The sequence below is a fragment of the Silene latifolia genome, chromosome 2 (assembly GCF_048544455.1).
Source record: "Silene latifolia isolate original U9 population chromosome 2, ASM4854445v1, whole genome shotgun sequence".
Lineage (NCBI taxonomy): Eukaryota > Viridiplantae > Streptophyta > Magnoliopsida > Caryophyllales > Caryophyllaceae > Silene > Silene latifolia.
Genome location: NC_133527.1, coordinates 192,050,774 through 192,066,001, shown reverse-complemented (window position 1 = coordinate 192,066,001; position 15,228 = coordinate 192,050,774). Strand labels below are relative to the sequence as shown.

Below are 15,228 nucleotides of genomic sequence, written 5' to 3'. Positions count from 1 at the left end.
TAACCCGATTTGTCAGGTCTAAATGTCCCCTATCACTACCCACTGTTTTTAACCTTTAGAGTAGCTCAAGTTGCCACTGCTAGATAGGGGTGTGTACACTAGGCTTGGCCGGGCTGGCCCAGGCCCGACACTAAAAAATGGTCGGGCAGGGTTGTGTCGGGCTGGGCTTCATAATGTCTGGCTCGGGGCCCGCCTATGTAGTGTTTTTTGTGGGTCAAGCTGGGCTGTGCCGTAAAATTGGGGCACTAGCCCGGCCCGGGTAGAGGGACAAGTTGGTTGGGCTAGAAAAAACCGGCCCACTGATACGGGCTGGGCCAAGCTAGCCCACACCGACACCGTTGAACAGCTCTACTGCTAGATGAGTAGATGACTGATAAGTTTCACGTAAAATTGTGGACATTATTAAGTTTTTCCATAACATGTACTGACGATGTACACAAATTGGTACGTAGGTGAACATAAGATGATGATGATGATGAAGATGAAGATGAAGATGAATGTGTGGACTACTATGAGCGCGATATCCAATCGGGTCATGTTCTGCTCCACTTTGGCCGGAGCAGACCTGACCTTCAATGTCGGACAAGCGACCAAAACGAGCTACTCCACATTTCTCACCAATCTGCGTAATCTGGTTTCCAATCCTAACGTTCACTACGGTCAGACAAATATACCTGTAATGAGCGCGCCCACAAACCCGCCCAAGTACATAACAATTGATCTTCATTCAAATCGTGGGACTGTTATTACAGTCGCTTTGAGTCGAAATGACCTATATATAGTTGGGTACCTTGATAAAATTTGCGGAAACTATCGGTCCCATATCTTTAAGGATGCTCCAGTAAGCGCATCTACTCTATTCCCTGTAGCCACCGGTGTAAACCGTGTCCGTATATTGTACGACAGTTCATATGCTGCGATGGAGAAGAATGCCGGTGTAGACCGCTCTAAACTTGGTTTAGGAGTTGTGTCATTGAACAGATTGTTCAATGCAGTCTATTCACAGAAGCTAAATGTTCAAACTGAGGCTAAATTTCTGCTTACGGCCGTCCAAATGATTTCAGAGTCGGCCCGATTCAAGTTTATCGAGAATAAGATACTTGGAAAATTTTCAGATGTTTATAACCCGGATCCCAAAGCGATTGAGTTCGAGAAGAGTTGGGATAAAACTAGTAAAAGTGTTAAAAATTCTAAGAATGGAGTCATCGATCCACCACTCTTGTTGACTGATGAATCGGGTAAACAATGGGTCGTGACCAAAGTGGCACAGGTAGCTGGGGATGTCGGGTTGTTCAAGAATGTCGAAAAGAGCTCTGAGCTGTCGTCTTTGGATGAAAATCAGGGACCGCAGTTTACTAACCTTTGAGATCAAGACAGAGAAGCGAATCAGAAAATATACAGTAATATGTCGGAAAATATACTGTACTGTGTTTCATGTATATATTGTGAATATGTGTGACTGTGCGTTACTCCCACCGTCTCAATCATTTGTTTATGTAAACAAATGATTGGGACCAAGGGAGTGGTTCTACTAATACTGTTTTTTTTTTTTCCCTGGAATAAAAATAAACGGCGATGCTGCATTCAGCCAACTGACCTCTTGTCCTGGTTTAGGGTGTGTTGCTAGGGATATCGCTGGTAATTGTTTATGCGGTTAAATACATTATAAAGCTCGGGTTTTGTCTACTTACTGATCGTACAGTGAACTGGAATGTTTTTATTTACTACTCTTTAAAAAAAAAAAAAAAAAAAAAAAAATCAGGACACCCTATAAACACAACAATATTTGCAAGCAAAACCAACAAAAAAAATAGATTAGATCCTAGAAATCAAATTAAAGTGACCAGTGTGTTGCGAGGCGAAACGCATAAACTCTTGATCCGACAAAAGAGCAGCCATTGTATTCGGCGCAAGACATATATCCAAATCCACACTACCATCACCGTCGGACCCCAAATAAGCATTCACCTTCCCATCCACTTTATTCACATTTCCGCTTCGGAATGCCACTAATTTACCAAGCCCAAATTCACTCTCATTAAGGTTAAACCGGGTAGAACCCGCCACTGTCACATTACTGGACCCTGCAATTTTAACAGGAGGTAGTACTTGATCAGGCCCGTCCTTATAGGCCTGTAAGATCAAATCCCGCGCTGTTCTGTCATCTTGGGCTGCTACGGCCTGCTGAAGCAGCGCTGCAGCCCACCCGACACTATTTCCCAACAGGTCACCTGCCTTGGCGGATGCCGTGGCTTTAATAGCGTAATTCCCAAAGTAATCATTTGTCAAAGGTGGGTTGAACCGCTGTCTAAGGTTGATTGGTACTGCACATGTTGTCGGTTCATCCGGGTTTAGGTTCCTGACTCGAGTTATGCATTTCCATACGAATGCTATCAACGACTGAAATGTCGAAACTGTCTTATAACTACTACTACGACTACGACTATCTGAATTAGCCATGGCTTTGATCTGTTTTAAAGATTGAGGTGAGAATTGGAAGAATCTTCGGCTTAGTTCGGGTTCTTCACCCGTAGACCCGGTGATGTACTCACTCGGGTCAATATACGGGAGCTTGAAGATCCGACCTTGAATAAAATCGGGTTGTTTGACTAGAGGCAGAGTAACAGACTTCGAGAATGTTCCCATGAAAATGTGGGACCATACTCGTTGGAAATGAAAGAAAGTGGTACCATCAGCAACAGCATGGTTACCACAAATTCCAAGAAACACGCCGTCTTTCAGCTCCGTCACCTGAACTGATACCAACGCTCTCGTATGACCATCATGGTTAATACTCGTCTCACCCATATCAAACAATTCTCGAACCAATTCAGGAACATCCAAGTTCGGACTCACAACATGATCCATACTCAAGTCATGAGCAGACGCGTGAACCAGTCGGACACCAGGGCCCTTAAGGCAGTCCACGTAGACATAGCACGACTGATCATGTGGATTTGAGACGGTTACAAAGCGACCAGCTAGAGGGTAGAAGTATACAAGGGCTTGAGAAAGCGATAATCTAAGATGTTTCAAATAAGACGACGGTGTAAAATTAGAGGGTTTCGAGTGAAGGTAACCAGTTTGTGCATTATGAAATGGCAACCATTTTAAGTCGAAAGGATTAAGGTGATGAATTCTCTTGGATTCATGCACTTCAATCTTTGGTCTTACGTAATACTCTGAAATTAGTTTTGTTTTTGACATGATTACTGATTATATTATAAAGTTTTGGGGAGTAGTTATATATAAATATGGGTGAGAATTATTGATTTTTGGTGGGTGGCTAAATACATGAAATAAACAAGTTTGATTGTTCATTCTTTTCTTTTGGTATGACGTGATTGAATAAGTCATTGCAAATCACAAAAATTGACGGCCCTACGCGGCTATGCTATCACAAATTCTTGTTTATTCGTCTCAACTCTCAACTCTTAAGCTTACAGGTAAGATGTCGAGGAATTAACAAAATATTTATCTCATCCACACAAGTGGTATGTTACTTGACCCGTTTTATTCTTAAGACAGTTATATTCGTCTTAAGAGAGATCAATTGGCTACGCTATATACATACATTTAGAATTACACGTTTTTTTTTCGGCAAATAAAATAGTTTATCTCTGTAATAGCTAATATTATTAGGAGATACTAGATAAAAGATAAAGTTCATCCCGGGCACATAATATGGAGTATATTAGCTTGGCTACATGGTTAATTTTTTTTTTTTTTTCTTTGTTGTAAAGAGTTATAAGGGCAAATTTGATAATGGCGGAATTTGAATGCGGATTATGAATAGCTCATCTTATAATTTTATCGATTAAGCTAATTGACATTTGTTGCCCGGTTACATGGTGATTCATGAGCTACACAATTTCCTTTTGTTATTGTTGACAAAATGACAAGAACCTTCCTTGTCGAAAATTTATGTAATTAGATAGCGTAAGCCAACACATCAGCAAAATATAGAACAAACGTCATACACAACTAAGTTTTGAACACCTTGCGGATTTGTTATGACAAATACAAACTTCCAAATCGATGACAACAAGAAATTTTAATTTGGTTCCAAATCTCAGTAATGGATTTGGATATGAGATTTTAAATAATGGATCAGGTATGGGTTTTTAAAGTTGGGTTTGGATCGGATTTTTCACTAATCCATGTCCCAACCTTAGGATCGGGTTTGGATTTTGGTTCCAAATCATAGTAATGGATTTGGATATGGGGATTTTAAATAATGGATCACGTATGGGTTTTTAAAGTTGGGTTTGGATCGGATTTTTCACGGTGGGTTGATTCAATTTCGATTTGGATTTGGTCTCAATTGTCATCCCTCTCTCCTCTATTTGGGTCATTTGTGAGGGAAAATGGTATCCGTCATTCCAAAGTGATGGATACATACCGTCACAAATGAGATTTTGTGTTAATGATCGGGCTGTCCCAAAAAACAGACCAAGGAAAAAAGGATACCGTACTTGTTTTCCACAAATTTATCGTTAAAACGGGATTTTTTTAATTGCCATTTCAATGCGCTAATAGAGTTGTGTTTTGGATTTGTTTTATAACTATCCTAATGTAAAACCGCTTTACACGAGACTAACTCATTAAACAAAGGATTTTAAATAGAATCGTACCTTTTCACCGTGAAACGCTTGGTCTTGGTTTAGATTATCCCTTGATATACTTGTGGACATGTCCATCTAGATGAGGAAAAAGCAAAAACGAGAATTTGTATTAATTAAATGTACACTTGGTAGAAATAAGCAAACAATTTCTAGATGACATATGCTACTTGTTGTACGAGAAGGCGATTTTACACGATTATTTATATAAAATCACTTGTCGGATTGGTCGAAATACCCTTGTACAAATGGTTCGTATTATGTTATACCTAGGAACGAGTAGTATTTTTTATGCAGCACAGAAAAGCGACGTTAGGAGCTACACGCTTACACCAATTATTAATCTTATCACATAGAAACATACAGAGTTGCAGACTACTGAGTTCCTGAATGCAGGGTGAGAGACTGACAGATCAAGTGATTTACAATTTTACACGGATAAAAACTCGACATGTCTTCAAGGCAAAAAACAGTAATCAATTGTACGACTAACATAACTGGGGCAATATTTTTAAACATTCCTCGGATAATCATTCAGAACAAGTCCACACCCAAGCGAGAATTGTTTAGTAACTGGGGAAATATTTTGTCAACTGTTAGTTCAGAACAAGTCCACACCCAAGCGATAATCATTCTTTAACAGGAACTTGTCAAATTGTTTAAAAAAATCGCAATTTGGGTTAATTTAACCCCTATAGGAAACATTCAGTCGTGAGAACAATAAACATAGATTAGTTCAAAAATAACCCCTCAAACAACCACAATTAACAAGAGTTCGACAAACATTCAGACAGATATACAGACAGACATGTCAACCAGCCAACTCTGATAATGTTGCAGTAAGTTTTTTTCGCCTTAAATTTCTAGTATTTCTGCATGCTACTGAGTTAACTTGGCTTCTGGTAATAATGATGGTTTGTTTTACTTTCTGACAGTGAGATTAGGATAAGGAAAACATATGTAATTTTTTTCGAAGATTTTCCTCGTTATATACAGCTCTAGAAACAAAGATACTATACCCGTGTGTCGATGAATTCGTGAAAATAATCATGCTTAAAGAATAACATCATAGAGTCATCATGATCAGCGTTTTGTACATTCACACGGGGTTGTATATTAGTAGCTATACCGAAGGCTGCAAGCCTGCAATATATTTGCAGGAAAGTCGGATTATTGTATCTCTGTTTCTTATATACTAGTAGTATTTTTTTTTTTTTTTTTTTTTTTTTTTTGGTGACGAGGGGTTTAATCCCCCCGGGCCCAGGCATTCCGGCGTCACCACCTGGACCATGTAAACCACCCCAATTGGGGCCGCCGAGATAACCGCATGCAATTGCTCATCCGTGGGTTCGAACACGGGACCTCGCAATTCTTGCCTTTGCAAGCTTTGAGGTTACCCAAGTCTACTATACTAGTAGTATTACTATTAGAGCCTGAGTTATAAAATGTTAAAAATCCAAAGTAATTAGTCAGCCTGGGTTAAGCTCACAATTATGTCACTCTCGTTGGTTTCGAGTTTTCAAGTATAGGTTATCATTGAGTCCATTGTTTTTATGTGTAAGTTATATTTATTGAGTGAAATGTAAGTCAAACTTATTTGGAACATTAATGTGCTAATTATTTTTGGACCACCAATTGGGTCAGTTTCTTTAGTTTGGTGATAGGTCTGATTCACCAAATTTTCGATTCCTATGGGGTGGGACTTCACTGTTCAATGTTCATGTCGGGTCGACTTTTGCCAACTTTAACACTGGTTGACATAATAATCAATGCGATTTTTGGCGGGGTCACCTAGATACTCTGTGTTTTCAAACTAGGCGCAAATACGTGGTGCACTCGATCCGCTTATTTCACCATTAGGTGGGAACATAAGATCCACTATATAGCATAGGGTCTAGACTCTAGGGTAATATTGTTATTGAAACTATTTGAGAGGAAGCCTATATACTAATCGAATTCCATAATTCCATGTCTACAGAAAGATGTGAAGCTTAGTATGAATGTTTGCGAATCATACCTGGCATCCCTAGCTGAAATCACAGCGTCTATTGAAAAATTCAAGATCGAACAAGACAGCCTCATTGAAATTGGGTGTTACTTGTACCGCGCTGCTTCTGTCATTTCCCAGATTGCTGAAATCAGTCCAGAAAATTCAATTGGGATTTTGCAATCTCTATTAAGGAATAGCCACTTAGCGAAAGGCCTCTTAGAAAAACTGCAAGAAAGTGGAGAAAACACATTGGAAGCTGAACTAAAGAACACCATACAAGAACTAGGAGGAATCATCAATCACATAGGCAAGGATTTGAGTTCAGTACCTGTATCAGCATTCAAGAATAAAAAGTACATCGAAATTGCTGTCTGTTCACTATCAGAGGAGATGAGAGGATCCCCGTTTCGTATCAGCCCAGTTCCTGAATCAAAGCCCATTCCTGAAATAAAGGCGAGTTATCAGAGATGGGAATCAAATTTAAAGGATCAATCAGATATAGAATCTACACCAACAGAAGTAGATGACTATTCTATAAGTACAGAAGTTCGCACAGGATATTCTCATATATCAGACATGCCCCATCTGTTGGATGCCTTAAGAAGTACAAGTCAGGGAAGCCATATGAGTACTGGAAATAGATTTAAAAGATCATCGGCTAATTCGTCAAGAAAATCTCAACATGTGGAGCCTTTGTACAACAGTTTCATTTGTCCACTGACGAAGGTAATCATGGATGATCCAGTAACAATACAAAGTGGAGTGACCTATGAAAGAAAGGCAATCACAGAGTATTTTGAAAGTTTTGGTAGTGAAGAGGTCTTGTGCCCAGTTACTATGGAGAAGGTAGAAGGCAGAAATATGAGCCCTAATATTGCTTTACGAAACACAATAAATGAGTGGAAAGATAGAGATGAAACTTCTCGACTTAGAGTCATACACGAAGCATTGTCCATTGATAGTACAGATGACAGACTACTTGAAGCATTGACCCGTCTAAAAGTCATCTGGGAAAAGAACCCTCAGAAGGTCCTACAAGTACGAAACATAACACCATTGATCGTGAGGCTTCTGGAGGTAAAAAGCAGGAACGTGAGATGTGCTGCACTAGAAATGATATGCCTTCTAGCTCATGAAGAGGAGCAAAAGGTTTGTAACCCCCGCCCCCCCTCACCTATAAACTCGATGAGTCTTGTGTGAGAGAGTCTCACATGTGAGACCAATCCCAAATGACATGTATTTCTCACACATTTATAAGGGTAATTGGTTGGTCTCACATGTGGGCCCGTCTCATATCAGTTTTTGTATAACTCACATACACACCTAAAGATCTATGATTTTTTTTTCCCTGAAAAGAAAGAACCATGATGTTTACTTTAAAATTACCCGTTGCTTTCATATAGACACGGGAATTTTTACATGTATCCCTGCCCTTGGATAATAACTGAGCAGTAAGCAGGATTTTCAATACGTTTCTTGAAATTATGAAGTACCTAGCATTGAACTTAATGATAGTTACTTCTTTACATACATATATATGTAGGAGCTAATTGGAAAGACATCGGCAATACCTTTAACAGTACGATTGCTGTCAAGCAGCTACCAACCAATCAAGCATGGTGTATTGTTACTCCTGATTGAACTTTCCAAATCTAAATCACTCTCGGAGAAAATTGGTTGTATCACTGGAGGAATTTTGATCTTGATCCGAACAACGTATAACAGATCTAGCGACACGTTTGCTTCAGAAGCTGCAAATCAAGTTTTAAAGAACATGGAGCAATTTTCTGACAACATCAAAATCATGGCAGACAATGGTTACTTAGAACCACTCCTCAATAATCTAATTGAAGGTGAAGTTTATCAAACCCTATGAAGTAATTAGAACTTTGCAACATTTACCTAAACTATTCGTCTCATATTAATTAACATATGAAACCAACCCAGATCAAGTAATGTCCCCAGACTCTCCAGTCTCCACACATATAACTAGTAAGTAGTAACCCACAAAAACAACAGCATTTCCCTGGTGCCTCAAGGGCTCCTATGGGCAATACACACTGACTATTTCCATATGACCTAATGATAATTGCGTTGATTATAACATGGGTCAGTCACATCATAGGCTTATCATGAGACTGTCTCATATAGAAATTTGTATTACCTAAATCGTGTCAACTTTTCAAATCATGAGCAGGAGTTGAAGAAAGAAAGCTGGAAATGGTGACATACCTTGGTGAAATTATACTTGAAAATGACAGGAAGACTCACGTGGCAGAGAGGACATCTCCTGTACTAGCTGAAATGATGCAAAATGGAGATCCCTCAACTCGACTGGCAGTGTTTAAAGCCCTTACCCAGATTTCCTCACATACTGAGAGTGGAAAAATACTAGTTAAGAGTGGAATTATAGGAACTATGGTTCAAGAGATGTTCTCCTCAAATATATTCAGCGGACCAATAGAAACTTTCAGAGAAGCTTTGGCAGTCCTAACAAACATACTTGAATCTGGAGTCGAGCTTGAGAATCTGATGGTCAACAGTCAAGGTAAAACCATGATTTCAGGCTATATTCTGTTCAACATAATATACATGATTAAAAGCTCAACTCCTGAAGACTTGAAGATGAGTCTCATCCAAATCCTCTATCATATGGCAAAGTCTACCAAAACAGCAGCTCAAGTTTTGTCAGCAGTCAAGGAAAGTGAAGTCAGCTACACTCTTATTGAACTCCTCAACAACCCGAGAGATGAAATTGCAATTTCTGCACTTAAACTCCTGACCCTACTCTTGTCACAAATGGGGAATTTGCTGATAGAAAGACTCTGTAAAACAGATGGTCTACCTGAGGGTCTAGTCCAAAGCACATCAAACCCTGTTCAATACACAGAGAGGCAAGCTCTATCAGCCACTTTTCTGGCTAAAGTACCCCACCAGAATGTCACACTTAATTTAGCTTTAGTAAGAAGGAACACAATCCCTGGAATCTTACAATCGATAAGCCAAATCCTAAGAAGTGGAGCAAGACATGATAAGTACGCAAGTATGTACCTTGAAGGACTAGTGGGCACAGTAGTCAGAATCACGGCAACCTTGTACGAACCTCAGATGCTTTTTGTGGCAATGGACTACAACTTTACTTCGGTTTTAACTGAGTTGCTTACTGAAACATCAAGTGACGAAGTTCAAAGGCTGGCGGCAACAGGACTAGAGAAATTGTCATCTCAGTCTGTACACCTCTCAAGAAAACCACAGAAGAAGAGAAAGAAGTTCCTGAATTTATTCTACCTACCCAAATTTTTACTCTTCGAGTCATCAAGGAAAACCAAGATAAAGCTTTGTATAGTTCATAAAGGTGTCTGCTTTGGACAAAACACTATGTGCTTGATAGAAGCAAAGGCAGTTGAGAGACTCTTGAAATGCCTGGAACATGAGAATGCCGAGGTAGCAGAAGCTGCACTGTCAGCAATATCTACATTACTAGATGATAAAGTTGACCAAAAACAAAGTGTGAAAATGCTGAGTGAGATGAATGCTATACAGCAGGTACTGAAAGCAATTAGACAGCACAAGATTGAAAGTCTCTGGCAGAAAGCATTTTGGATGATGGAAAGGTTTTTAACGGTAGGCGGACAAGGCTCTGTTGCTATTGTGTCACATGATAAGCTGTTCTTTGTCACAGTAGTTACTGCTTTTCACCATGGAGATGCATACACAAAACAGATGGCAGAAAAGATTCTGAGATACCTGAACCGAGTGCCTAATTATACCGACACCTTTACCATGTAAGCATTGCTTCTTGGCCATTACAAGGATATTTTAAGAAGATAAAAAAGACAGGAAAGTTTTCTGTGCATATAACAGAAACATTGATTGAGCCTTTTATTGATTTATGTGTGCTAGAAATTACTGTGTGGATAAAGTTTCGATGTGTAGTTTCGTTTACCTTCGTGATGATTAAACAAATTGATTGTGATTCTAATTTCCATTATATATAGTACGGAGTACTTTTTTACAAGTTTTGAGATTTTCATCTTGTATTTTTATCAGCTAAGAAAACCACGATGGTCAGCTTAATATACGTACAAGATTTTTTGTGCCCCAGAATCAATGGCTAATAGTTTGAACATATCAAGAACTAACAAAAAATGTTGAACTAGTACAGGAGAGTTGACAATGAGCATATAGGCTATGTTATCTATTCTTCTAATGGGATCAGGTAAACTTCAAACCAAAAAGGCACCTATGCAACATAAACTACAACAAAACGCGGTTTTGGAGTAACGCCCTTGTGCGGTTGTGCCAATAGAAGAAAACCTTGGGACTCTTCCATTAGCAAACGTAAACTGTTAAGTTTATAATATGTGCAACTAAGAAATCGCAACAGGCGACAGCAACTTATATATTTGCTTAACATTGCTCAACACATCAAGTGGAAGAAAATGACAACTACTCAGTCATTTTGTTGACCAGTTCAAACGGAAAGTCAATGTCCAACATGCAATGCAACAGTGTAAGTGTATGTATGACTATTAAACGAGAAAGAGATCTTTTCTCTCCGAAAGTAAACTGTCAATATGTTTCCATTCCCAATGGAGCCAAAACTCGTTATTTTTTTGTTCTGAATTTTGGTGGATAAAGCAAAATTGCTCACTAAAGTGAATGTGGCAATGTGCTTCTTTGTATTGTGAGTTAGCAGTCATTTGATGTAGTTGTCAACCCAATTTTCAGTTTGGGTCATTCGGAAACAGACTCTCTATGTTGCTACTACAGGGGTAAGGCCGGGAACATCCCACCCCCACTCCTTACCCTGAAACTTGCGGAAGCCCTAGAGGCACTGGAGTAATGTTTTTGTTGTAGTAAAACTGTCAATATGAAGACAATAGTGCCATCATGAAGTGTTAGTTAGTTGGGGTTCAGCTCACAAACCACCAAGGGTCTTTACTGACTGAACTTTCTGTGGTTAAAAGTCATCGCAATCCATTACCAATCTGCAAAGACTCTTCATGATGGAAGCTAGAGAGACAACATGGTCCAATTACATCCAGTATTGGAGACACGGTCGTACTAAATCATTTTAATCTCAACTAAATCAATTTGCATTATGGTCCTCCGAGAACAGCCTCTTGTGCTGAATTAACACAGATGCAAGGCTACAAATATATATCATCCTGCCCCACCTATGCAGGAGTCTCTGAGGTACTTAGGTGCTGTTTGCTATTGGTCTATCGAATCAATGTTTGTGAAAGCAATTTAGCCCTGTTTGTTTGAAATATTGCGTAATATAGATTTACCTTTACTTAAATGACTCCTCTATGGCTGTTCAGAAAACAGGACTGGTAATTAATCTCTCCTCGTCAGAATGACTTAATCGGTGTACGACTTTGTATGAAATCAGAGCCATGCAAACAATAATGGTTCCGTATGTCCTCTCTACACTGATTTACAGCTTTCAGAAGCTTCGAGATCACCAAAAATCTCCACACGAACAAGTTCCATTCTTGAATAAGTGAAATCGAACAGAATCTCTCACAAGTATTTCTCTTTGAGTAATTTTAGAAATGAGCTTTGTTACAGTGTGGCAATCGGCACACACTCTTAAATTTTTAGCAACTCGGATGGGAAGGCCGTGTGGGATAAAGATCAATCCAAAAGCAATAGCAAGTCTCTCACTATGATGATTCAACATTCTTATCTTCTCTGAATCATCAACATCATGAAGGACAGACCTCAGATCAGGAATATAACCTTCCTCTATCATAATCAAATTCAGACGATCCAGCTCAGCATAAATCTGGTCCAAAAATGGGCTGGACTGATCGTCAGCTGAGAAAGTATACACTTTGTTTTTAAATTTAATCCAACTATAACCCGGCTCCTTCCTTATACCTTTATCTCTCATTCCCTTCTTTAGCTCAGCTACACGGTCCCAATTTCCATCAGCTGCATATATGCTGGAAAGCAAGACATAGCCCGCAGGGTGTTGAGGATTTAGTTCAAATAAAGAATCCGCAGCCCATTTTGCAATTTCCATGTTACCATAGACCCTACACGAACTCAAGAGCGTACCCCAAGTGATCGCATCAGGAAGAAAAGGCATTTCCGAGATAAAATTCTTGGCTTCTTCAAGTTTTCCTGCACGACTAAAAAGATCAATCATGCAAGTGTAATGATCAGGAGTTGCGTTAATACCATGCTCTTTCACCATAGATTCAAAATAAAGTCGTCCTTTCTCTACTAATCCAGCTCGACTACACGCTGATAAAACTCCTACAAAAGTAGCTTCATCAGGTTTAGTCCCATGAGAAAGCATTTCCTCAAATAGATGGATTGCTTCAGTTGCCTTTCCGAATTGAGAATATCCAGAGATTAATGCAGTCCAAGAAATTTCATCTCTGACTTTCATTTCTTTAAACAACTTCAAGGAATCTTCAATCATTCCACATCTTCCATACATGGTAATGAGTGAATTAGAAACCGCAGTAGAAGATACCAAGCCAGACACTAAAGCTTGATTGTGAAATTGAGCTCCTTCTTCTAAACTCGCCAAATCAGCACACGAACGAACAGCACTGCCCAATGTAACATGATCTGGCTCAATAAAATTCTTTTTCATATGGCGGAAAGTCTTAATTGCTTCCTCACTCAATCCATTCTGACTATAACCCACTAGCATCGCGGTCCAAGAGACAGTGCTCTTGTAATTCATCATACAGAACACTCTCTCTGCATACCTTATGCTATTACATTTGCAGTACAAGTCAATAAGAGCACTACCAACAAAAACATTTGCTAGATACCCAGTTCTTATGATATAACCATGGAGCTCTTTCCCTTCTTTCGTCCCTCCCATTCTCCCACAAGCGGCCAAGACACTCCCAAACGTAAATTGGTCAATTAAATAACCTTCTCGTCGCATCTGTTTTATCAGAAGAACAGCTTCCTTATCAAACCCATTTTGAGTTAGTCCCGTGATCATTGTCGTCCAAGTAATTGAATCTTTACCAGGCATCCTATGCACCAAACGCCACGCATCCTCAAACATCCCACAACGAGAAAACCCCGCAATCATCGTATTAAACATAACCAAATTCCTCTCAGGCGCCTCCTCGAAAACCCTCTTCGCATCCCTTACAAATCCCAACTTCGCATACATATCCACCAAAGGGTTAGCCACAAACACATACGAAAAAAATCCAAACTTTACTATCTGCCCATGAAGTTGTCTACCCAAATCAACACGACCCATCTCCGACGAAAGTATCAGCATTGTCGAATACGTTATCCTATTCAAATTCAGAGTTCCCTCCCATAACATAGCCCTATAAGCATTCACAGCATCACCAAATCTCCTACAATTAACAAAACCCGATATAAACGCGTTCCACGAAATACCATCCCTGTAAGGAATGGAATTAAACACTTCCTCCATGTCAAGAATACGACCCGACTTCGAATAAGCAGACAGAATAATGTTCCATGAGAAAGCATTTGGTTGGGGCATTCCATCAAACACTTGGCGTGCATATTTCAGATTTCCGATATCACCATACGTGGCGATAAGGCCGTTTGATAGGATGGTATCTGGGTTTTTCTGGGTTTTGATTATGAAGCAATGGAGTCTCTTTGCAAGGTTTAAATTTAGGGTTTCGCGGCATTTTTTTAGGAGGGAGCAATAGTGGTTGGAAAGTGAGGACATAGTCTGTTACTTCTATGAGTTATGACCGTTGTTAACGGCGGGAATATTTTATTTAAGGGGCATTCACGGCTTTACGCCCTTGAGTAGGGCTGTGCAAAATCCGGCCCGGACCGGATAAATGGACCGGAACCGAAATTAAAAATTCCGGAGGATATTAGCAAAAATATTTGTACGGCCCGTATGTTACTGATAAATTCGAACCTAGATCATGACTCGTGTGTATCATCCCTCACGACTTTATCTGTTAAGATCGCTAAAATTTGCACGACTTGTACTAGTTTTAAGTATCACCATACTAATATGCTTTTTATTAGTATAATATTACTATTTTGAATTTAATTTCTAATATAAATTTCAAATGCGCGTGTATGGTAATGTGAAAATTTAGAAAAATAACTAAAATTCTGTTAACCATGGAGTATATGAGAATTAGTGCTTACATGCAACATAATTTCAGGATTATGCCGTCAAATTGGCAATGTCAAACTCTCGTAAAGTTGTTGATTTGTCTTGCAAAAAAAACAAATTAGTACTCGCTAAAAAACAAGTTCGTACTCGCTAAAAAAACAAGTCTTTTTTTACAAGGTACAGTTAAAAATTTCTCCGAATATATGCGAAGATAAAATGTAAAAATTATCATATTTAATTTAAATTCGTACTCGCTAAAAAACAAGTCTTTTTTTACAAGGTATATTATAAATTTCTCCAAATATATGTGAAGATCAAATGTAAAAGTTATCATATTTGATTTAAAAAGTAATTTTCATAAATTAAAATACGAAGAATTCAATGACATGAAAAGGATAAATGTTCAAATTTTCCTTTCAAACATCCTATTGCACTGAATAATCCGCAGCATGCATTTGTGTTCCTCCTTTCCGGCGAGATCTCATCCTAACGTCAATATTCGATGGCCG

General features: G+C 39.0%; 4 protein-coding genes across 5 annotated transcripts; 2 read left to right on the top strand and 2 right to left on the bottom strand.

Moving 5' to 3' along the window:
* Positions 1–430: 430 nt before the first annotated feature.
* LOC141641845 (ribosome-inactivating protein PD-L3/PD-L4-like) lies at positions 431–1,366 on the top strand. The gene has a single exon (XM_074450492.1). It carries the CDS (start codon positions 431–433, stop codon positions 1,364–1,366), a length of 936 nt encoding a protein of 311 aa, XP_074306593.1.
* Positions 1,367–1,815: 449 nt separating this feature from the next.
* Positions 1,816–3,207, bottom strand: LOC141641844 (putative acetyltransferase At3g50280). The gene has a single exon (XM_074450491.1). It carries the CDS (start codon positions 3,205–3,207, stop codon positions 1,816–1,818), a length of 1,392 nt encoding a protein of 463 aa, XP_074306592.1.
* Positions 3,208–4,105: 898 nt separating this feature from the next.
* On the top strand, positions 4,106–10,594 carry LOC141641843 (putative U-box domain-containing protein 42). The gene is made up of 4 exons (XM_074450490.1): positions 4,106–4,114; positions 6,601–7,761; positions 8,156–8,465; positions 8,810–10,594. Exons 1-4 carry the CDS (start codon positions 4,106–4,108, stop codon positions 10,399–10,401), a joined length of 3,072 nt encoding a protein of 1,023 aa, XP_074306591.1. The 3' UTR covers positions 10,402–10,594.
* On the bottom strand, positions 9,668–14,419 carry LOC141644059 (putative pentatricopeptide repeat-containing protein At1g68930). 2 transcript variants are annotated; one of them, XM_074453478.1, is made up of 3 exons: positions 11,907–14,419; positions 9,905–10,071; positions 9,668–9,775 (listed from the first exon to the last, which is right to left on the bottom strand). In XM_074453478.1, exon 1 carries the CDS (start codon positions 14,309–14,311, stop codon positions 12,080–12,082), a length of 2,232 nt encoding a protein of 743 aa, XP_074309579.1. In that variant the 5' UTR covers positions 14,312–14,419; the 3' UTR covers positions 9,668–9,775; positions 9,905–10,071; positions 11,907–12,079. The 2 variants fall into 2 exon arrangements, with proteins under 2 accessions (XP_074309579.1, XP_074309578.1); XM_074453477.1 differs by having other exon boundaries at positions 9,905–10,066.
* Positions 14,420–15,228: the final 809 nt, after the last annotated feature.

Bases quoted from the DNA above. Each gene is read 5' to 3' on its own strand.
- LOC141641845 (XM_074450492.1), top strand. From the start codon at position 431: ATGTACACAAATTGGTACGTAGGTGAACATAAGATGATGATGATGATG.
- LOC141641844 (XM_074450491.1), bottom strand. From the start codon at position 3,207: ATGTCAAAAACAAAACTAATTTCAGAGTATTACGTAAGACCAAAGATT.
- LOC141641843 (XM_074450490.1), top strand. The intron at 7,762-8,155 runs GTTTGTAACCCC...ATATATATGTAG, and splicing joins CTCATGAAGAGGAGCAAAAG to GAGCTAATTGGAAAGACATC. The intron at 8,466-8,809 runs GTGAAGTTTATC...AATCATGAGCAG, and splicing joins CCTCAATAATCTAATTGAAG to GAGTTGAAGAAAGAAAGCTG.
- LOC141644059 (XM_074453478.1), bottom strand. From the start codon at position 14,311: ATGTCCTCACTTTCCAACCACTATTGCTCCCTCCTAAAAAAATGCCGC.